The sequence below is a fragment of the Phaenicophaeus curvirostris genome, chromosome 1 (assembly GCF_032191515.1).
Source record: "Phaenicophaeus curvirostris isolate KB17595 chromosome 1, BPBGC_Pcur_1.0, whole genome shotgun sequence".
Classification (NCBI taxonomy): Eukaryota; Metazoa; Chordata; class Aves; order Cuculiformes; family Cuculidae; genus Phaenicophaeus; species Phaenicophaeus curvirostris.
In genome coordinates this window covers 133,296,073-133,319,882 of record NC_091392.1, presented here as the reverse complement: position 1 = coordinate 133,319,882, position 23,810 = coordinate 133,296,073, and the positions used below count along the sequence as shown (strand labels likewise).

Genomic DNA, 23,810 nt, shown 5'->3' with positions numbered 1-23,810 from the left:
ATATTCGGCTAGCTGGCTTCTGTTGGTCACGATAATTAGCATTCATTAGATGTGCTATTTTGATTTGTTTCTTATGCTTCCAAGACTATTTCAGTTCCACAAAACCAAAGCCCTATGCAAAGCATCTCCACTGAAATTGAGAAGATTTATAATACTTTTTTATGATTTGGTCTATTAAAACAGTTCTTTGAGAGTCTGGTTGTGGCCAATCACTTTTACCCTTTTAGGGAGAACTTCACGAGCAAATTTTCATATTAATTGCAAGTTGCACTGCTTTTACCTTCTTATGTAGGTCAAATGCTTTTCTTACTTAATCCACACATACTAAAGGCATGCACAAAAACATTGTATTTCCACTGTTCTGCTGTATTTTACCCATATAAGAGAGTAGAAGGTGACGTTAAATATTTGAAGAAATATTCAAATACGCTTCAAACCGAGCATTTGGAAATTTAGATGCTAGGTACAATTTAGTACCAAACCCGACAGTTTGCTACTATTTCCATTCAGCAAATAAGATTTGTGACCAATGATGAATCCACTAATCACTTTAAAAAGCTTCTTACCTTTAGCTTGAATCTTCTTTCATACTGTCATTGTTTTTTCTTTCCACCTGCTAGTATAAATGCTGGAGAATGTGACAGTACATGAAAAATGTTTAATAAATAACTTCAAAAATAATGCACACCAAATTTAGAGGGCTAGCGTTTAAACATAGTTTATGTTTGAACCCCTGCAGTTTAAGGAGTTTGACAAAAGCGACTTTATTACATTGATCATTTATTAACATTAGCTGAACCCAAAGCTTCTAAAAATTATATCAAACACAGCCGTAAAGGTTGATTGCAAGATTGTACAGAGTTCAATTTTTTTTTCCTTTAATCTTATCCTGTAAAACTCCTGGGCTTTCCCATAAAATGTAGGTAAATGATGGGAATAAGAGAGAAACTACAAAAGGAAATATATATGGCAAACTGTCCCTATTGTATTTCAAGTGTTCTGCAGCTGCAGACACAGAAGCACTTGAGGTTATTTGAAACATTATAGCAAAGATACTGCTAGGTCATTTACACTTACACATTATGAAAATGATGGCATGTCATTCTAGTGGAAAATTCAGCTCCTCTAAAATTGAAATTAGAAGTGAAATTCAATAACTATATTTCCCTTTAATTTTTTGTCAGATTAGAAAACTTGCACAGGAGAGTATTAATAGGCTTGAACTGTCTGAACAGTTATTGTTGCTTTTTAACAAATCTCGGCATACCAAGGGGAGTTCCAGTGAACTGGAAAAAGCAAATGTTGTGCCAGAATTTTTAAAGGTTAGATAGGATGATCCAGGTAACTATAGGTCAAGCAAAATCGTTGCAAGGTTGAAACTACATCCCTCCAACAAAAAATGGAGAGATGACAGCATGTCTAATGCCAGCCAGCAATTCTTTATGGATAATAGATCTTGTCAAACAAACTTGATGCTGCTTTTTCCAAGATCACAAGTGAAGTTGACAAAGATAACTGTGCTGACAATAATACACTTTGACTACTTTATGACATTTACTTAGTCTTGTTGTCACTATGGTCAAGAACAAAACAGTGTAAAATCAGTGTAATCCAGGGTTACCAAATGAATTAAAAACTGGCTAATGGAAACATCTTGAAAAGTGATTAGTGTTGGGGAATATTTGTCTCAGAAGTTGCTTCTAGTGGGAACTCAGAGGAATCTTTTCATGGTATAATACTGCTCAATAGCTTTATCAGTTACCTGGAAGGAAATATAAAATGATTGTTGAGTACATTTGCAGATGGAATGAAATGGTAAGTTATGGCTCTGAATAAGTTATACTGGCTGATCATATGGTTTAATAGAAAAAATACAGCCAGGGAGACTGCTTTGAGCTGCCTGCTGCTGGAGAAGCATGGCTGGAGGGGATTCCTGGTCCAGGGACAATGCAGTCAAATCCATCCAGAATAGGACAGGATTTGGACTGTTTGTGCTCTAATTGCTTAGCTGTATTGGAATAAGTAAATTAATAATTGCCTCTTCACATAGGTGACTGTCTCAGGTTAGACGGGACTGAGATCTAGTTGAAAGTGTCCGTACTGGTTGTAGGGGTGAGGATTGAACTAGATGACCTTTAAAGGTCCCTGCCAACCCAGATTATTCTATGGTTCTGTGACAGATTACATTTATGCTCCATGGGCTGATGGCATAGGAATTCTACCACTGAGGTGGCTAGGTGTTGTCACGTCTGCTGTAGGACCATGAATGTCCTCCTTCTTGAGGTATAAAGAAACCAAGTGTTTAATTTCAGTTTAAGATTGTTTCTTCCCATCCAAAAGCCAGGTTCTGTAATATCAGTTTGCTCAGTTTTGCTCAGTAGTGTGGAAATAGGAGCACAACAAAATACTCTTGGGGTGGATACAGAAGGCAGCACAGTTCTTACATCCAAATTAAGTTGATTCAGCTTTACATCTCTTCAAAGTCCTGAGAAATTTACTTTTGCTAGCAGCCATCTTCATGCTGACATAGTCCTTATATTAGTTTTCTTCAGAGTGAAGAGCTGTGTTTCTCAAAAACCATATAAAATTCAGAATATAGAGGTTTCCCATTCTATTTTGTCTGCCCAAAAGAGAAACAGATAATCATCTGTCTTATGGAAGGAAGGTCAGAGCAGTACAACGCAATGGGAGTAATAAGGATTCCAAGGAAAATTAAAAAGAGATGAGGAGGGGTACGACAAAACCAAGAGAAATCAAATCTCTCACATATGTTTTAAACTAAAATGTGTTGCCTTCTGTTGTGAGTGACAAATCCTATCATAGGTCCAAATGCTACAATAAATTGCCTTCCCTACCCAGTCAAACATGTTGATTCAGTTATTAAAGCATGTTCAAATTTGGTATTCTTGATACCTTGATTGATTTAATTGTGTGCCTTTTCTAGCACTTGCATGCATGTTGCAGTATAGAATCCTTACCTGAAAATCAGCTCCCCAGCTGTCTGTGGCTTATAGTGCTCTCTAGTAGGGTATTTGTTGTAGTAGATGTCCAGCAATGACTTGTTAGAGTTAAGGTTGTATAACAATTTCCATTTTTGCTCATACTTTTACTGTTTGGTTTGAATTTTTCCATGTTTTATGACATACAATTGATAAACTATTCCTCAGTGTACAATCTGTACCATGTCCAAAACAATAAAAACACTGACCGGATACTTTTGCTAAAAAGATGTTAGTGAAATTTGTAGCTGCTGACTCAGGACAATTTACCGTTATACTTCAGCACTGTCATTTGTTGTCTGTCCAACTATGAATATTAAGGCAGCTAATAATGTAGTTGTTTTCCTCATGTAGATTCAGGGTGATGACAGCATGTTGGTCTGTTTGGTTCATTGTTGACCAGTTTTCCTTGTTTTCCTGAAAGATAAGATTTTCTCTCAGGTTTTAGGCATAGGCTGAAGGGCACATAGAGTATGAAGTGTTTCTGTGAATCATCACAGCACAAAATCAGTTGTAGACTCAAGCATGTGCAAACACAGGCTTTTCTTTTAACCACACCCAGGGCATCTTACTCTATTCTGCCTTTGGAATGTTCAAAGAATCCAAAATATGGATCCTTTGAAGCTTCTGAGATTTCATCATTGTGATGTTACAACTAGATACTAGTAGTTGGAAAAATACTAAATTGGAATTTTTTTTTAAACCATCTACAGTTTCCTGAAAAGGAAGCAACAAAATTTGTAGGAAAATATTGTCTTTATGACTTATTCTTTTTTTTTAACAAAGAAATTTTATATAAAACATAAATACCACAATTTGCTTGGGTACATTCTCAGGCAATAGGGAATGACTGAAGATCAATATTCTGTTCTTCTGAATTTGTGCCTTATGCAACAGTCCTTACTTACATAAGCCTCAGTAATTTTTCTCTGAGGTCGATACTTTCTCTGCATGTGAGGTACATTTAGAGTATTTTGAACAGCTGTGTACGGCACAGAGTTCCTGATTCATAGATGAGAAAAGTGCATGTTGAAAATAATTCAGATTAAGCATAGCATAAAATATTGGCATATATAGGTCAGCTAAATTTGTTTCAAAGCTAAATGCTTCCTTTGCGTAGGAAGGCTGCTGCTAGGTGGAAGGGGAATGTATAGTGCATGGATTTTGCTTAAATTATTAAAATCTACACCTTGAAGAATAATTCATTAGAAGAGTGAATCACTTGGTCAATAAACGCATATGTCCATTGTGACAGTAAAACCAATAGTGTTACTAGAGTCAATGGATAATGATTTTTCATTTGCCTTTTTTAATGTTTTCTTCCAATTTGACTCATTAGGATCATAGGAGAGTTCAGGCTGGATGGTAGGTCAGAAGATGACAGAATCAGAGAGTAGTTCAGGTTTGGAGGAACCCTTGGAGATGATCTAGTCCAACTCCCCTGCTCACAGCAGGGTCAGCTGCAGCAGGTTGCTCAGGGCTGTGTTCAGTCAGGTTTTGAACGTCTCCCAAGGATGGAGTCCACAGCCCCCCTGGGCAGCCTGTTCCATTGCTTGGTCACCCTCACAGTAAAAAAGCATTTTATTTGTTTAAATGGCATTTCATGTGTGTTTCAGTTTGTGCCCATTGCGTTTTGTCCTGTCACTGGGCACCACTGAGAAGAGGCAGGCTTCATCCTCTTCTTTCACCCCCCCGTGAGGTATTTATGCATATAGATAAGATCCCCTTTGAGCCTTCTCTTCTCCAGGCTGAGCAGTCTCAACTCTCTTAGCCTCACCCTGTAAGCCAGATGCTCTGGTTTGTCGATCACCTTCATGTGGTTTTCGTTGGACTCTCTCCAGTATTTCCCTGCCTCTCTTCTACTGAGGAGGCCAAACCTAGACATAGTGGTCCAGGTGTGCCTCACCAGGGCTGAGTAGAGGGCAAGGATCCCTTCCATTGACCTGCTGGCAACGCTTTTTCTAGCGCAACTCAGGCTGCTTTTGGCATTCCTTGCTGCAAGGGCACGTTGCTGGCTTACGTTTGATTAGTCCAGCCTCTTGATGAACACTGAGGACCCTCAAAGATCCTTTAAAGTTCATGTATATGAAGGTGCTGTTAAAACAATAGTCACTGGAATACTCTTGAACCTCCATACGCTGCTATGCTATGCCATGCTAGTAGTAAGGATGGAGACCTTTTGTTTGCTGAGGGAAAAAACACATCCATGGAATGACATCCTGCCAGCCAAAGACAAAACACACATTTTAATATTGTTTCAGTAACAATCTATGGCTGCATTATTTGTATCTACATGTGTGTTATCACTGGCTCAGTAGAGAGTAAATTTGGCTCATGGACCAAACTCAACTGTGCTGATGTGCATTTGCTTAGCTTCTCTTTGCACAGGTTCTTTTATGCTAGCGTAACTGAGTGGTGAACAGGTGTTACTGAGTAAATAAAACAACATTTTTTAAAGGAAATGTGGAAAAACTGGGTGTTTAAACCTAGCCTTAAAGTTTTTGTGCCTTAGTTTTCCTGTTTGAAAGTGAATACTGTGTACAGTACATCATAGCAGCTGTTGAAAGGCTATGATTCTAAAATAGTCTGAGGAAAGACTATTACAGGTATGCTGGGACAATGTTTAACATTCTTCTATTATTTCAAAGTACTGTTTATAAATTGGTGGATGGATATGTATGCATGAAGGCAGCATGAATGAGATGCTAACTATGTTACTCAGGAACTGGTGTTAAGGCTTAAGGCAAGCATTCTTTCACTCTTTCAGCTGCACAATGAAGAGACTTTGGAGCAATATAAACTGCATCCTTAATTCTCACAGTTCAGCACAGATTTGATTTGTGGGCATGCAGCCCTATTTATATGATACCTTATCCTCTTAAGGACCAGTCTACTCAATTAAAATAAAATTACTCAAGCTGATGATGCAAATCTCTGATATACTGGAATTCGGATATAGAGCCAACATTTATGACTATTCATGAATTATTTGAGATAAATAAAAGACACAGTGTTGTTCTAGGAGTAGAATATGTGTTATAGTGATTCTTGGATAAGAGTGAACCAACATTCCTATCTAATGAGAAACCATTTGTAACTATATATATACTGCATATAATGAAATATAATAGCTATAACTCCTCCAAGCATAAGATGTATATATTAAAATACTGGGAACTATCAAAAAGATTTATAAGAAGAGTTAATAAACTGCTGCTTTTTTTCTTCCCTACTTTCTGCATTTCTTGTAAACTAGAGGGGCGGTGACTGTATGATTCCAGAAACCATGAGACTGATTCTGAATTTGAAATTATACTTCATAGTTGGAGGGTAGATGACTCCTGAAAAAAATAAATCCATTTCTCAAATAGGAACTCTATTATTATGCACAGTTTCTTTCTCTGCTAGTAATTATTTATTCTCTTTGCAAATACTAAGTACATTTAAAATCAAGGTCAGCATTAGAAGGCAAGAAGATTTATTGGGCCGCAGTTCCAAACCCACTTTTTTTAACTTATCAAAGCTATAGATCTTGGGAAGGATGAAGAAGGTAGGTTAAAGGTAAATACTTTTCCCAGCTTCCTTTAAAGATAAGCAAATTAGTTTCTAAGCTGACGGCACCTCTGTATCATGTGAAATACTGTGAATCAAAACTACACTGTGCACTTCTATCATGGAGCAGTGAATACATACTAGCAGTATTTGATGGTCAGCTTCCCAAAATCCAAATGGTACAGTGGAGAGAAAAATAATTCTTCCAGCTACAACAGTGGGTTTTTTGTCATACTTTGCTGTAGTTACATTTTCAAAAGAATGTAATGAGCTATATGTGGGCTGGTTTTATGTGTGTTTATATGCAGAGACTTAGAGTTTTCTGACCAAATATCTACTTCATATACATATGTATAAACAATAGTTTCAAGTGTTTTGCTGTGAAGTTCAAGAAGTCCATTTGCAAACTTCTTTCTCCGTGTCTTTTACTTGTGTTGCATAACAAGAAGTATATAAATACCGTGTAAGAAAAGCAATACTTGGTGCAGAATTTTCTAAGTTCCTGTGAAGGAAAAAAAATACACTGAGTATCTTGTTCTTTTGCCATTTGCAAAACACTGCTTACTTGGTATTTCCCTCTAGATCTCTTCAGAGTTTTCCAAACTCAGCTATTTTAAATTTTATTCAGCCTGAAAGTTGCTGTACAGTGTTGCATCTCAAATGCAGCGCAAATATGGTGATTTTAAAACTACACAAACATAAACTATTACACTTTTGCAAATTTATTCCATAGCACAGGTTTTGGTTCTGATAATTTCATGTCCTACTTTTTAAAGCTTGTATAAATATTGCAGTATAATAGGTGTATTAAGAAAGAAGGATTTTGGGTGGAAGGCAGGTATCTGTAGGTCGGGATGGCTTTGCTAGTAAAAGCACTGCACATTTGTCAAGTTACTGCTTTTCCTTATGGTTCTCCAGGCCTGGAGAAAGAAGCTGTCTTGCAGCTTTGCAGGTTATGCTAATAGCCTGCACACTGGGGACTTTGTGCCTCCACAGCTGTGGCAGTTACAAATCACCCCTCCTCACACCAGCAGAGCTGTATCACGACTCAACCAGCAGCAGAAACCATCTTGGTGCCGAAGTTCCTGAATGCACACTGTATGTCAGCTGGGGTGTCCTATTTGCTACTACTAATAGGTGTATATTAGAACTGATAGAAGAATGTGGCTTATAGAAAAAACAATATGAAGTATATATGACTGTGAAATTCTCTTGTATAATGTGATCCTTAAAATACTGCACATCTCTTTGGATATTCGCTTCCATGGACAGGGCTAAAAGATAACAGGAAGGAAAATATATTTTTTTCTTGTCATGGCCTTTGTAAGTTATTGCAACCTTGCCCAAAGATGCATTAAATTGCTAGATCTGTGTTGACATTTATTTGCAATTGTCAGTCTAATTTACACACAGTGAGTGAAAAGGGGGATTAATTCAGACCTTGTTTTCAAAAGATTTTTTAAAGTTCCTCTTTCGATTGCTCGTATTCTGTTTTCTGTCTGTATTGTATTTCTCTTTTTGTTAATTCGCAGCCCTCAGAAAGGCTTAAACAGTGAGTGCCAAGTACTACTCATCAAAAGATCATTTCCAAGTTGTATTAATATTTTCCAACATATTTTCCTGCATAAAAAAAGAAAAAAAAACTGCCAAAAAATTCTTTGGCACATAATAAAATAATTTGGGGTAGCAGACATTTACTCTGAATTCTTGGCAGAATGTGAACAGGTCAGATATCCAAGAAAAAAGGGTGTAACATTTAATATTAGTGAATAATCACTTCTACAAAACTTCGGGTAACCATGCACACTGTAATTTTGGCAACTGACACGGGCTACAGCTAGGGATCCTTTCTTTGTATTTCCCAGGGATTGTGAAAGAGCTTGTAATACAGGACGCATTTCCCAAGGTTCTGGAAATAATTTTAATCGCTCAGCAATCCTGATCGTGAAACAAATGTATAAGCCCTGTTGTTCAGCTGATTTTTCTAAAAATATATTTCAACTGCAGTTCTCTATTTTAAATTGCTAATGTGTGTCCTTGTTAAGCCCTTTATGTAATTGCGAAGGTAAGTCTTCAAAAATAAGCAGACACTGCCAAAACCAGAGAGGCACTCTAGGATATATTACCAGGAAAGAAAAAGCTCAGCGAGAAGAATAATCTCGGTCTGCTGTGAATAATAAACAAGATGCAGTGTAGGATTTTTGCCCACCTATTTTTTTAACTGTTTGTAGAATCTTATCAGTGGCTTGAGGCACCAGGCTTTTATTAACTGCAACCAAACATATTTTGAAGAAACAAGTGTCCTTTTTGTGAAACCTCTGCATCTGCACACTAGGGTTTTATGACCATACTTTTATGGAAACATAATTGCATTTAGACAGAAATGTAAGGAGGAGCAAGGATAGAGATCCATGTTACAGTCTCAGTTTTCCCTCAGTGGATCATATACAAGGGGAGATACTAGACTGTAAAATGGCAGGTGCAATCAAGTACAGTGAAGAACATTGTTGTATTCTCTTGAGCAGTGGGCAAGAAATTGTATCATTTACCTCAGGAATCTATATTAGCATGTGTTAGGCCCAGCTTTAACAAAATACAATTGCTCTAAGTTAAACTGTTTGCTTCTGTTTTTGCAGCCAAAACTTGCATTCAAATATTCCCTCAGTCATACGTGTCCCTTGCTTCTCTACAGTGGCAAATCTAGATCTACAGAAGTCTTAACCGAGTGTTAACTGTGCTCTTTGTACATCATTAGTATTTGGAGGAAATTATTTTAATGGCCTTGTTTTGCTTTTCTGTTAGTGGAATTCCTTTAAACTGTAGTGGTGGGGCTCTAATTTATTTCAGATCTCTACATTGCATCACTTTTCCCTTCTAACCTTCCTGGTGAGATGGCACTCCCAAGGCCCAAAAGTCACACTTGGGAAGATGTTTTTGCACTGTTTGCGTCTGGTTTCTTTGGCAAGCAGCTGTGTGTGCAGTTGTGGAGTTACTTGAGTTTGGTAACATCGCAAAGTGGCCAATGAGATAGTGCAGGGACATCTTTTCCTCCTGCATGTGATTTTCTTTTGACTCATTAGGCTGTGGAATGTTTCTCCTTGAAATATCTAAATTTCCAGGGATTTTTGCCCATATAGCTATTTATGGTCATAAAGATGACTTTCCTTCACCTTGTTGCAACCATCTTTCCCCCCTTGCAGCTGAGACACCTGTAGTCAGCTCTTACATGCCTTCCATCCTTGCATGAATTTTACAGTGGTCAAAGTCTCAGCTGTAATGCCAGGTACAATACTACCTTAAGAAAACAGGCACTCAAACAGGCAGAAAACTCGTGATTGCCAGTGGATCTAATTATAGCAATTGCAGACTGACTCTACCAAGCCAGAAGTTTTAATCATTCATACAACCTTGCTCATTTCTGTATCCTCTACTTGCCAAACACTTTCAAAGAGAAGAGCACATTACCTCAGAGATGAGGATTGGAAGAGATAGGATTGGAAGAGATAGGATTGGGAATTTCCAGAAAGGAGGACAACACAATGTCACAGTAATCAACAAAATAAGAAATGTTATTTATTTCCACTTGGAGATGGATAAATTGTTACAGAAGAAGAAGGGATTGTTAGACAGCTTATGCCTCCTCATTCTTCTTTTCCTCTCTCTTTCTGTTGAGATAATAACATCGCTATTTCAGTGATTTCCAGGAATTAAACCTAAGATCCTTGGATTGAAAACTTGAATTGGACTACTTGAGTTAAAGAAATAGGAAAAATATGAAATCTCACTGTTTTCCACGGCAGAGGGCCACACTGGGCATTAGTTACATGAAGATTTGTGGAAATGGCTTATTACTTGTATTCAGTGTTGGGATGGAGGCTGTTCATCATACAGATGCAGGAGATGTGTGTGAGCAGCAGTTTGGTGTTCCTAATCCCTTATTCTCTATTTCATTCTACAGTAACAAATGATTCAGTGAAGAATCACATAGTATGAATAATTAAACTGAATAATTTGCAAATAACTGAGAGACATCTGTTTTATGAAAAATTATTTGAACAGTGTACTGGTTACATTTACTGGAGAAAACTAGCTCCAATTAGTTCCCAAACAGAAAACTTGTGCACTGCTTAATAGATCGCTTAACTATTGCTAATCAGGGCATCTCTGAGGCAACTCTTGAGTAACCAGCAAAGACCGAAACACTACAAAAGTCGTTGCTTCCACAGACCCTCTTTGTCATTCTGTTCACCTGTACCAACACAGCAGTAGGTGCTGTAGCTGTTACCATTTGAGATTGCAATTTAAACATGACGGCTTTTTATAGTGCTAAAGGGATCGGAAAATGAAAGGAACACTTAGTGAATGTCAGTTAGCTGGATCTGTGATTGCCAGATGAGCTAGCACAGGGAATACTCGGCAGCACCCCAGTTGGGTGTCTAAAAGGAAGAGTCTTTCAGGCTTTTCAGGTGAGACAGATCTCTGGAGAAGATAAGGCATTCCCCTGACTGCGTGGCTGCCCAGTGCCCTTTCCTTCACCTGTGTTTGACAGGCATTTCTGCCGTAGCTGATCAAAGAAGCACACAAAGAACAGCATTATGTCCACTAAATAAAACCTAGTCATTTTATGATGGATGACGTATCTTGTTTTAAGGGGAAGCTGTTTGTAAATGAAAAAGGAGCAGCCAAGGGAAAAAATCTCCATCATCTCCATTTTTGCAGTTACAGCAAAACCTATCAGTGAAGTTTTGCAAAACACAGCCCTACATATGCATTTTTTGGCACTGCCTAGGGCAAGAATTCCCAAATGGCTGTGTATGTACCACTGAGAATATATACAGACACCTTGGTGTGGGAAAAGATACGGCACAGAACCAGGACCTGTTACCACTGTTAGTACAAAAAAGTGAAGGAATCTCTCAATGAGGAATTTCACTCAGTTTTCGAGTCAAAGACACTTGCGTAACAGGTTTTTGGTTTGGAAGGGTGTCGTTTAAGTAATTTTTTCCGCATTCATTATTTCCTCTTTGCTTTTATACTTCTGTAAAATCTTTCAAGACCAGCTATACCACAATTGATAGGCCACCTCCCCTTAATATGATCATACCAAGTTCGACACTGTTCATTTGGGTATTTTTTTCATGAATGGTAATGTACTTACAGATTGCGCATGGTTTGATAGTTTGTGTTTTCCCGTCTTTTTGTGGTAGAAAAAAAACTGGAAACCATTCTCTCAAGTCTGCTGAAAGATACCATTTAGGGCACTGATCATGTCACAGCACACATGACTGTTGGGTTCAGTTACACAACACTGGTTCAGTGCGTAGCCATGCTCTCTTCCCTCCAGCCCTTTTGTGTTTGTGTCTTTAAACTTAAAAGCTCATAGTCTCATCGCATGAGACCCTCAAAGAAATTACTGCTTTAAGATTTCATTTGTTAGTGCTATTTGAATATAACTTATTGTTTAAGTCACCGAAATGACAGAATTTATGAGAAATAATGCATATGGACGCAAATTTGCAACTTTCTCTTTCATTTCTCTGCTACTACAGCATTTTGATTTTGGACCTTTTGTAATGTCATGTCATCCCTACTACATCCTTTCTTCAGATCCTCACTTGCAAAGCACCTTCTGGGCTTTGCTGTCACTCCCCAGCTGCCTTGACAGCCTGCACAGAGACACTGGAGGAAGAGGAGGGTGCTTGTGTCTTGGCTTTACATTCTCCAGTGTGGTGTCATGAACTTAGATGTAGGGCCAAATTAACACTTGTAACACAAACTAATATTGCTTTTGTTTAATATAAATAACCTTTCTGTAAGACTGAACTGTGGAGCTGCAACATTGCTATATAAGTCAGTATACTCGCACGCAGAGTCCCAAAGAGAACTGATGACATCTGGTAACTATAAAAGTAAAGCTCAAGTGATTCTTCAGCCTTATCAGAAACCTGACAGGGGTGCGGCTTCATTCAGGATTTTAGTAACTGTGTATGTTACTTTTAAAACCAGTCTGCTTTCATATGAGCCTTATAAAAATGCTATGATAGTACCAGAAGTCGGGAGGTAATTAGCTGTCGGTTGGTGGGCAGGTTGAGTTGCTTCTGTTGTGTCTGTTTTTGTTTTAAGTACAGTTGTATGGGAGGATTTTTCCAAGAGAAGTTAAGAACAGAGTCCAGCAGCACCCACTAAAGCAGTTTTTCTCCATTGATTTTCAGTATTTGGAATTTATTGGGTAAGTTTTTAGGAAAGATTGTTACAGCTGCTGGAGACATGCGAGGGAGATTGCTCTTCAGTGACAGCGTAGACACAAGTTTTGTGTTTACTTATCTAACTGGTGCTTTGGTAATAGTTCCTTAGCATTGAGAGAAACAGTAAAATAACAGTAACATGACTGAGGTTTTGTGCTGAGAAGTTGCTTCTCTCACCTGCAGACAGGCGAGATGTTTTGCTCTTTGGCAAAGTCGCTCTGTGGCGACTCAGTACGGGGTGAAGAGCTTGGTTAGCTGCATGCCAGAGTCATCTGTCTGCTGGCAAAGATGGAGCTTGAAATACGCCAGCCGCCAACTAAAAAGTCTCAAAGATACCAAATGCAATAGTAACAGGTACAAAGTCACAGTTAAAATTAAGTCTTCTGTAGATCCGCAGTAATGATTTTCTGCCTTTTTTTTTTTTTACATTTTCTATTGATGTTTTGTTGGTTGCTATTTTTATGCAATCCACTTTCTGATTGAATCAGAGACCATGTTACAATTTCTTGAGATGTTGACTCACAAACTAGCTGCTGGCTTTTTTAGCAGTCAACCACACTGCTTTTGGACAACAGCTTAATTATCTCATCCTTGCCCATTCTTAGGTACATTTGCTTGTTTATCTAACATGCATTTAAAAGTCCATTCTTCTTAAAGAAGGTATTGTTATTGTTGTTGATTGATTTAAATACACATAAATATAAATTAAGTGGGATCTGATTTTCTAATGTAAATATGTAAATATATATTTATATATACATCAAGATTTCAGTGTTCAGTGATTAAGCCCTATTTCTCTGTGATGCAGGCTGTGTATGCTTAGTGCTTGACTCCTTTCTCATTGTGGTGCCCAGTAGCATGGGGAAAAACTAATAACAAGGGGAAAACACTGCTCTGCAAATTTTACAGGCTGTTTTGGATGCACCAGGAGGTCCAGCAGCTCGTAAACTAGACCAGGACATAAAAGGCAATACAGGATAAGAATTGAATCAGTGATTAAATAAATGATAGTGTAGTTTTTCAGGTGTTTTTTCCTGTGCATTATTTTCATGCCTTGTAATCATATGTAATTCAGCTCATAAGTGGACCTTCCACTTCCTAAAAAGTATCCAAAGCATCTCAAGCATTCCTCAAAACTGGGGCAGTGCCATGAAGGGAAGCTAGGGTTGTGAAAGGAGAGGGCAGAGGCTGTTACCAGGAGGAGACAAACAGTAGCAAAATAAAGTGGGGGGGGGGGAGAGAATCACAGAGAAATACGTACCTCGGTTACAAATGTGGGAGGCATTCTGTTTCTCTGCTTGTTTTTGCTATCTATCTACAATCATAATTGAGCTAGCTGCAAAAAGGATCTTGAAAACAATTTGAGTGGGAGAGAGAAAGCTTTACTGTGGAGCGAGCCCAAAATCCTGTCCTCCAGCCCACACACAATTGGACATTACAGTGATATAGGGGAAATCCCTTAACGGACAAAACTATAAATGAAACTACTGTTGACAAGGGGAAGAGGCACAGCTATATTTAACGGAAGTATTTTCATTTGAGAGCTGCTTTCTTTTTCTTCTTCTTTTTTTTTTTTTTCTAATTGCTTGCCTAGTCGGTGGAGACTGCGAGGGCTCTTCCTGTTTGAGACAGTGCATGGGTGGTTTCCCCAAGGCTTTTAATGTTAGATTAATGCTCTGGAGACAGTGTGGTGATAAATGGGTTCCTACAGTTATATCTACATCCTGTTCCCCCATCCCCCCTCCCGCATGTGGCCCTACGTACAGTCGCTCTGCAGCACTCGTCTTCATACCCAGCAACAGTTTTCAGCAGCTTCACCCAGCGTTTAAGGCACAGCTCTTTCTTTAAAATGTGTCTAGTAAAATTCTTTAATTTTCAGAGCCATCACCTTCGTTACCCCTTGTATCTAGGACAGTAACAAAAATGAAACAAGGAAGAGAAGGATTTCATGTTAAAGGACAGGCTGCTGTATGCCTTGTTGTCTGCTGTTTGTCAGATCCCAATTAATTACTTTTCTTATTACTGCTCACTTTCAACAGATAGGTTTACAGGAGCAGCCTTTCTGTTGTTTCACATTTTAATGGCAGTGCTCTGCACATCATATTGTGCTCACCAATAAATGAGCAGAGGATTTGAAATCTCTTCCCTGGTAGAAGTGAATGGCTCCCCTGTGTCAGCTGCATCTATTCCTTGATTTTATACAACTTGTGTGCTGATAGGGGTTTAAATACTTAGCTTCAGCAAACACCAGTTCTGAAATGCAGCAAGGGAAAATGGAGATTTCAGGCACTTTTTTTTTTTTTTTTTTGCTGGTGTTGCCCTTGGTGGCAATTCCTATTTTTTTATTATGTGTTTGGATTTGTTTTCAGTTATTGCATTTTTCTAGGGTTTTTTTTTCTGTGTGCATTTCCATTTCTGTACAGACTCCCCTATACGTGCAGGGGGACAGGGGGATGGGCAGCAGCGTTGCAGGGTAGTCAGGATGGCTCTGTTTGACCTCCCTGGCTCCATGCAGCCAGCCCATGTCCTTCTGCTTATGTGACAGCATCTCTCAGATCTTGGAACAGAATTGTTTTTAGACCATGAAGGTGTATCTGGCTGGTGCATTTAGATTTCATGTCATGGCTTCCTTTTCTTGCTCTCAGGTTTCTCCCACTCGGCCTTCACCTTCGGTATCGAGAGCCACATCAGCCAGTCCAACATCAACGGAACACTAGTGCCACCTGCCGCGCTCATCTCCATCCTCCAGAAGGGGCTCCAGTATGTGGAGGCCGAGATCAGCATCAACGAAGTAAGTACCCCTGCCACCACCAGCACCGCTCACACCGCACCCGTGAAGTGATGAGTTCAAACAGCCCAGAGATGAAAACCATCACATTTCTTTTGTTCTGGTTTCACTTTGCCTCTCCTAACAGCAGAGAGCTTGTTGTGGATTAACCCCAGCCAGCAGTTAAACACCACGCAGCTGCTTGCTCACCTCCCGACTTGCCCTTCCAAGAGAATGGGGTGGAGAATGGAAAAAAGTAAAACTCCTGGGTCAAGATAAAAGCAGCTTAATACGACAGCAAAAGGGAGGGGGGAAAATAATGATGATGATGAAGTACAATTGCTTACCACCCAGTGACCGATGCCCAGTTCATCCCTAAGCAACAGTCCCCAGACACAGAACCCTGGCCCCCAGTTGACTTCCCGTTTATATACAGAGCATGGCGCTGTATTGTGTGGAATATCTCTTTGGCCAGCTTGGGTCAGCTGCCTGGCTATGCTCCCTCCCAGCTTTTTTTTTGCCTGCTCACTAGCAGAGCATGAAGAAGTCTGAAAAAGGCTGAAAAAGTCTTCAATTTCTTAGCAACAACTAAAAACATCAGTGTATTATCAACATTCTTCTCATACTAACTCTAAAACATAGCAGCTACTGGGAAGAAAATTAACTCTATCCAGCCAAAACCAGGACAAAGTTGAAAAGCTCTGAGGTAGAAATGTGTTTCAATTTTTAGCTATGGCATTGAAGTCTTCTTTGCGCTGCTTAAAAGGATTTTATGGTGTTTCCACTACCTCAGTCATCAAACCTGAGGTGCACAAAATCTATCTGTGTTTGAAAGTTTTTCTTGCATTTTCAAGGTCACAGCAGAATTTGGCCGGAAAAGCCTGCAGCGTAGGTTAAAACTTCATTCCCTGACACCTGCTAGCAGGCAGTACTGCTTGCAAGCCATGAGAAGCCTGATCAAAAATCCATGGAGGTCACTGGAGAGATTGTCTCTCTTTTCAGTGACTCTGTCTCAGATCATGTAAGACCAGGTATTGTTCTCTCATGTACATGGCAGAACGGTTGAGTGTAAATTCCGACCCTGTCTGCGGCACTGGTTGTCTGTGGGGATTGTATGAACAGCCACAAAAGTGTCTCTGTTCTCCTTGAACTGCCAGAGAAAACAAAGAAGGGATGTGGGAAAACCCGGCATTTTTACCCTGCCAGCCTTAAAGGCATGATGCTTCGAGGGGGAGTGAAGCATGACAGATAAGCAAGTACTCCGTTACAAAATATTTACCATAGATATTTGTAATTGACAGAGGTTTGTAAGAAATATTAATACTTAAAAAGCTATTGCTTTTTCCTGTGTAGCTGAGTATAACATGTGAACAGCATGAGTGAGAACAAAGGAATAGCAAACAGAGAAAAGGTTGCGTTGTTTGCAGTGTGTAGTTTGGAAACTCATTTGTTTTTAGCACTAACATTTTGTGTGGTTTTCATTTTATGACTCCATACCGTGTTTAGGAGTTGTATTATGTGTTATTTTTTAATTGGAGCAATGACATTTGACATTCATGCCAACCTGCACTTTTATGTAGTTGTAATAACAAACCAGTGTTAGAAATCTGTCCCAATTTGCTGCTACTTAACATTTTGCCCCGTGCCTGAAATTGGATCTACACAGTTAGAAACTTTCAGGCATGAACAGCACCTATTGAATCAGGTTTTATGGCAGCCGTAGGGGTCTGCTCCTTTGCATCTAGCTTCAGAGTTGGCCTCAGTTGAGAGAATAATTAAAAAATATGCATGTTGTCACCATTAAGATTTGTGTTGCTCTCAGTGGGTTTTGATTCTTTTCAAATACGTAGAGCAAAGTCTGTTCTTTCCAACATCTGTACTCCAATAATGGCTATGTATATGTCTCTCTATGTGTCCATATTACTTAAGAGCAGCAAGTAATCAGTGAGCCTATCAACTAATGTGTATAAAATTAAAGTATTGTTTTTGATCTGTGAAAGAGTGATCATGGAAGTAGTCCAGGAAGCAGTTTTAAAGTTAAAAATAGAAGATGCCAAAATCCATTGGCAAGCATTTTTTTCATTGTGTAGCAAGGACTTGAGCCAGGATTCAAATAAATGTCAGTAGAGACATTTACATAAAAAATGTTGAGGAGAAACAGAGCTTATATTTTTCTTTAATGACTCTTTCCTGCTTTTTCTTCCCCACGAGGAAACAAATATGTATTATCTTAATGTTGTAATTGTAAGGAGTAATTTGATGAATAGTCCAACAGGAACATACTAGTCGGCTGTTTGTCTTTTTTATTTATTGTTATTTATTGCGAATTAGATTGTTTCCCAGCTACTTCATCTATCCATATTCTAATCTTATCTGTTATTCCTCAAACACAAATGTTTCCTTGTTGGATCTTGTTTATTTCAAAGAATTAAAGGGACTATGCAGAAGATCAGTAAAATGGAACTTTACAGAGGCTGCTAAAACCTTTTTCTTCTATTTAAGGTAATAGGAAAGTGAAGGAAAGCTGATTAGATGTAGCAGTTGTTGTCCTGATACTAAGTCTCAAAAAACAGCCCTTAAAGGTTAACTCAGTTGTTTCTTAAATCTGAAGCCTAATTTACAGAATATGAAAACCATAACTATTATGAATAAAACTAATGGAATAAAGGATAAATAGTGGTAAAGCAGTCGTGTACAACTGGCTACAGCTGATGGTGCTGGGCTGATGAACGCCGTGTAAGAAACCACTGAATTTGTACATGCATTTTGTTTTGATTGAGATTCATTATTCATCATCTGCTTCCATTCCTATACCCCTACAAGTGCAGGAAGACAAACAGTTCAACCAAAGACTGTTTGCCTTTGTCACAGCTTCAACCATGACTCTCTTTTTTCCAATATAAAATGAAGACAAGCGTGCTGTCAATCAATCAGATGGATTTTTTCCCACAGCATAATTTTTTTTTTGAGTCTGTGAAGGTTTTCTGTAAAATATCAATAAATGACTTGCCAAACAGATTTCTAAGTGGAACATGAGTGCTACTATCATGGATCTGAGAGAGGGATGGTCTATAGTAATATGGCACTGTTGGTTAAGTCAAAATGCAATATCTTCACACAACCTAATTTTGTTTCTTTATATCGTTACCTCTTTACCAATCTCAATGGTGACGATCCTAAACTTGCAGTTTCACTTCTGCTCATTTTTCCTACAGGATGGTACAGTATTTGACGGCAGGCCAATAGAATCACTGTCCCTGATAGACGCAGTCATGCCTGATGTTGTACAGACCCGGCAGCAAGCATTCAGAGAGAAACTAGCTCAGCAACAAGCCAGTGCAGCAGCAGCAGCAGCAGCAACGGCAGCAACAGCGGGAGCAACGACGACTGCTGTTTCCCAGCAGAACACACCAAAGAACGGAGAAGCCACTGTGAATGGAGAGGAGAATGGGGCACATGCAATAAGTAAGCCAACCCTTGCAGCTGCTTGGCACTACCGGGCAATTTGAGTTTCAATAATATTCCTGTACTTGGTTGGTGTTGGCGAGATTGTAGAACTCAGGGAAATCATTCTGGGGGGTGAGGTATTTCTAGAAAGGCTACTGAGTGAAAATCACATTTCACATCACAGTGCCGTGTTTTACTGGTGTCAGAATCCATAAACTTTAGGTATCTTCAGAATTGCAAGTTGAAGACAGTATCAAGAAGTTGAGCTGTATGCTCTCTTCTTGGAGCAGGCTACCCAGATTTCACTCATATTAACAGCTTTATAGGTACTTTTGGATTCTATAAAAGTTGGGACAAGTTTTAGCCACAGTTGGTCATTTTGGCCTGACTGCGAGGGATATAGGTTGAGAGGCTGGGACCTAGAATCTGTGTTTGTGTAAATGAAGCATTGCCAGAGCATAGCCTTGAGTACCAACTATGAATATCCGTAGCCTTGGCGTGGCCCTTGTCACAGTTTGGCCTATACCAGCTATCCATTCTCGTTCAGCATGACAAAGCACAGGATAGAGTGTCACGTGTGCCAAGGACCATTCCCAGCAGACAGCTTGGATGCAGACAGTCTGTCTTGAAGGCACAGAGGAAAGAATTCCTCATTCTTTTATTTAGTAGCATATGTTTTATCGTATAGTCCACTGCAGCTGTATTAAGTGAAAGTCCAACCTTCCCAAGACTTCCTAAGTCTGTGGGAACAGTCAGTTCTCAAGAGCTCTGAATTCACCTTTGTTTATTGGTGATGGCAAGAAACTGTGCTTGTATTTTAGATACCTAAAGTCAGACATACAAAACAAGGAGCGGACATACCTGCTTGTGTAATTAGATCTTGGCGACTGGGCTAACACCGTGGAGTAAATATGATTAATGACTCTGGTTTCGGTGTGCAAGCCATATTAGGGCACTGGCTAATTTCTGAAACAAGACCTTAATGTCTGATTACCTTCTGAGGAAATGCTAGAAGAATGTGCATGGCAGGTTTTGTAGGAAGCCCCTGCAGCTCTTTGGCTTAGACAAGTAACAGGTTAGGATTGTAGTTGTGTAACAGATTTTATTTGTTCTGCAGTGCAGATACCTTATCAGTCTCCATCTTCTCTTTGATCTCAATAGGTTCCTCTGTGGGTCAGTGAGAAAAATGCTTTTCAACTAGGTTTTTCTTCAGAGAATTCTAGTTCAACAGGATAGTTTCCCCCGATAAAACTGCAATAAGTTAAATTACATTTTTCATTTGAGAAAGCAATTGTAAATAAGTTCTGAAAAAATCAAAAATATTAATCTGGTTTTAGACTATAGATTGCTTATGTTTTAATTCCAATTGACCCCTTGCTTTGAAATTGAATTGATTTCATGTGTGAGGGGGTGCAAACAGAAATCAAAGCACTTTCAAATGTAGCAAACATTGACATTTTGTTAGTTGACACTTTACTTCAGCTGATTTATGAAAATTTTAGGGGAATGTCTTCCTGTCCCAGGACCAAAATCACAAATTCTTAAGATAGAAAAGTAATTGTTGGTTCATCACTGATACAGAACTGCTGAGACTTACTTCCTTCTGATCCAAAGAAACACGCATGCTATTGTATTAATAAAAGGAAACCTTACAGATCAGTTCAGATGTATGGTCATACTCTATGCCTTGATTTCTCAGATCTGCCATTTTTTAATTAAAAATAATAATTCTTATGGTGGTTTTTAATAGAAGGATTTTCACAAAGAGTCGCAAACCTTTCTTGGAGGGCTGAGGAGGGAAAGTCCTGTATGACTTAATATCATCCAATAGTTCTGTCTGGAGCAGGATGCAAGAACATGGCGCTGTGTTGTCTGGTAGAATTTCATAGTGGTAGGATACGGGTTAACCAACAAGATAACTCTACCAGACAGCAAATTTCAAAGCGTTACTGTGGCTAAGCAGTCGACCAAGTTAACAGACAAGTTAACTGAACAGTGGCAGTGGAAAAACAGAAGGTCCTTGAGGAGTGGCTGGCCAGCTGGCATGTGTTGTTAGCAGCTGCTGTTGTGCCAGTTGGTCATCCTGGGTGAAGAGGGGAGGTCTGCAATTTAAGAAAGAGGCTTTGGAGAGAAGCTGCCGAGAAATCCAGAGACAGCCAACTCTCTGATCTATGTGACTCCCTCACTTTGAGAGGACTATAACTGTTCTGGCTGAGGCATTCAGAGGATATCAGCAAGGTGATGTAGCACAGCTGTAGATGAGGATTATGCATGGGCGATGCACATAGAACTGCAAATCTGACATTCTCACCCTTGAACAGAATCTGCTTAAATAAGCTCCAAGAGATCTGCCTCAGTAATTATTGGAAACCACTAGAAATAAGGACTAACAGATCTAGCTGCCAATTTACTGCATCAGTCTGATTAACACTCTTAGAATTACATTTCCCTATCTTGTGGTAAAGTTAGAAAAACATAGTTCAGTTAATGAGAGAACAGAAGGGTCATACCTTTTCCTTTCATTGCTTATGCAGGGCAAACTGTATACCCATCCTTAACCTTTTCCTTTATCACTGTGTTCGGAGAGTGTGCTTAGTCTAGGATAGATTAAGACAAAAGATCCAGCAAGAGCTTAGATAAGAACAAAAGGTTTAGGATGGATGGGATGAAAGTTTAGGGTAGGACATAGGATGGGTAAGGTGAAAGCTGGAGACCTTCTGGGTAGAGAAGACTGCTGGTATGAATGGTATGAAAAACTTTCCAGACTTTTTTCTCTGTTGTTGGATTCCACAGAACTGACAGAAATATGAATGGATTTGATTAGTGTGCTAGTCCTTACTCATAACCTGGAAGTTGCCCATATATCAGCTGGTCAGAAAAAGGCAGGATGGGAGGCATGGGTAAAAGAGGTGTCTTTGATCAAGTTTGCATTTATTCTGACATGGAGTTCTCCACAACACTATAAGTCTTCCAAAAATGTGTTAATGTATTTGATATAATACAATATATTTTTGTATGAGTTATACTTAATATAATATGATAGGATGATTTAGTTTAGGAAAAGGAGAGACAGAAAAAAAAATCTTAACAATAGGAACAATTTGAGGGCAGATTTAGATACTATATAAATTAAATTACTGCCTTCTATTGCTGCTTCCTGGATAATGTTTTCAGCTTGGAGTCACTTGAAAAATTAGTAAGAAAAATAAAAACTCACTTGTTGAAATGGAGCCAAACTTTGGATTGTTTTCCAACTCCAATATTTTTAGTGTCATTTGTTTCATTATATTCACAAGGATTGTCTTGGGTTTAAGAAAAATAAAGCTCTGGGAAAACGGCTGAGCCCAGTCCCTTTATTATAACTGCAGCTTTAAAGAACAACTTCAGTGAAAGGCCTGTGAAAGATTTCATTGAAAAAACGTGGTTCCTGAGAACAGACAGGGTTAGCACTGGTAAGATCTTAAAAATACATCTTTTTTAATTTGGAGGAAAATTATTTACTGGTATGTTGCAATTACATTTTTTTTAAAAAAAAATTAATCATAATAGTTCGGGGAATATGACTTCTGTCTCTCTTAGAGACTTCTAATTTCCAATTATTTGAGGATTTTTAACATGTTTGAGGAAGGAAATTAGAAGAATAAAGCATAGACTTTGCCAAACATCCTCTGGCCTTTAGAAAGCAGTTTGTGTTAGCACTTGCGTAGAGTCCTCCACTATGTGGTGAATCATACTAATGAATGAATACTAATGAAAACAAGAAGAAAACACGTAAAATATGAACATTTGCGAACAATTTCTGAAAGATTCTTTATCTTTCCCCCTCTTTTCTCCTGAACCATCAAAACTATAGTGTCAAAGTCATTACTGGAAGACAATAGAAGATAATCCTGCAGGTATTCCATTGTACTCAGAGACCAGTCAGTCTTGCCCATGCTAACACAGATGTAAGCCAGACAAGGGATTTTTTTTCACAGCATGACTACTAGTGGATTTTTTTCAGAGTTGTTAATACCACTTGAAGTGTGTATCTAGGTTCCTTCATCTGGCCATGTACAAACAAAAAAAAATTCTAGAGTATTAGATGGCCTTGCTCTGATAGCACCTCATGACTCTGGGACCTTGGAATAATGCTGCTTCCAAGCTGTCATTTGATTTTATTCAAGAGTGAAAAGCAGTTCTGCCTTCAGAGCCAGGCAGGTAACAAACAGTAGGATCATATGTGGTCAGAGCAGCATCTCATTTAAATTTTTCAAATTTAAGCACTTGAAAGATCTTACTTCTTGATTTATCCCCAGCTTCTAACTCACACTTTAAACAGGGCACAGATGAATGCATAGGGATGAATGCATAGGCATTAGCATGCTGCTGTTTTTTCTCATGAAAATATGCTTTAAACCTGGTGATTCTGTGCTGTGCTGAGAAATAGAGGACTGTGAGTTTAGACTTTTATCTTCTGGTGGGTTTTAATAGTGCTTTACTCTTTGTTGCCATGATTGATCAGAATATCAAATCAAAGTTTCTAGCTGCTAGTGTCAGGCTACATCTCGAGAACTGGTATATCTTGACAGTATTAATTTGAGTAGTTATACATGTAGGAAATTATCAAGGAAAATGCTCAACAAAGGGACTCAGCATAAATGTAGGATTTACAAATAGACATTTTTAACAGGTTTAGTTTTATGCAACAAGTCCATAGGTAATATATGTAGTTAAAAATATAGATATTTTTAATTAGAAATTTGAGCTGTAAAACTACTATCAGTCTTATTCTAATTCTGATTCCCACTGCTGTGCAAC

The 23,810-nt window shown here is 38.7% G+C and overlaps 1 protein-coding gene across 4 annotated transcripts in view; it reads left to right on the top strand.

Moving 5' to 3' along the window:
• Positions 1 to 23,810, top strand: part of TBL1X (transducin beta like 1 X-linked) — a 199,612-nt gene that overhangs the window by 145,991 nt on the left and 29,811 nt on the right. For all 4 annotated transcript variants that reach the window (XM_069875262.1, XM_069875270.1, XM_069875278.1 and 1 more), the window contains 2 exons: positions 15,442 to 15,587; positions 18,779 to 19,028. In XM_069875262.1, the coding sequence (XP_069731363.1) occupies positions 15,442 to 15,587; positions 18,779 to 19,028 (396 nt within the window). The remainder of the gene's footprint in view (positions 1 to 15,441; positions 15,588 to 18,778; positions 19,029 to 23,810) is intronic.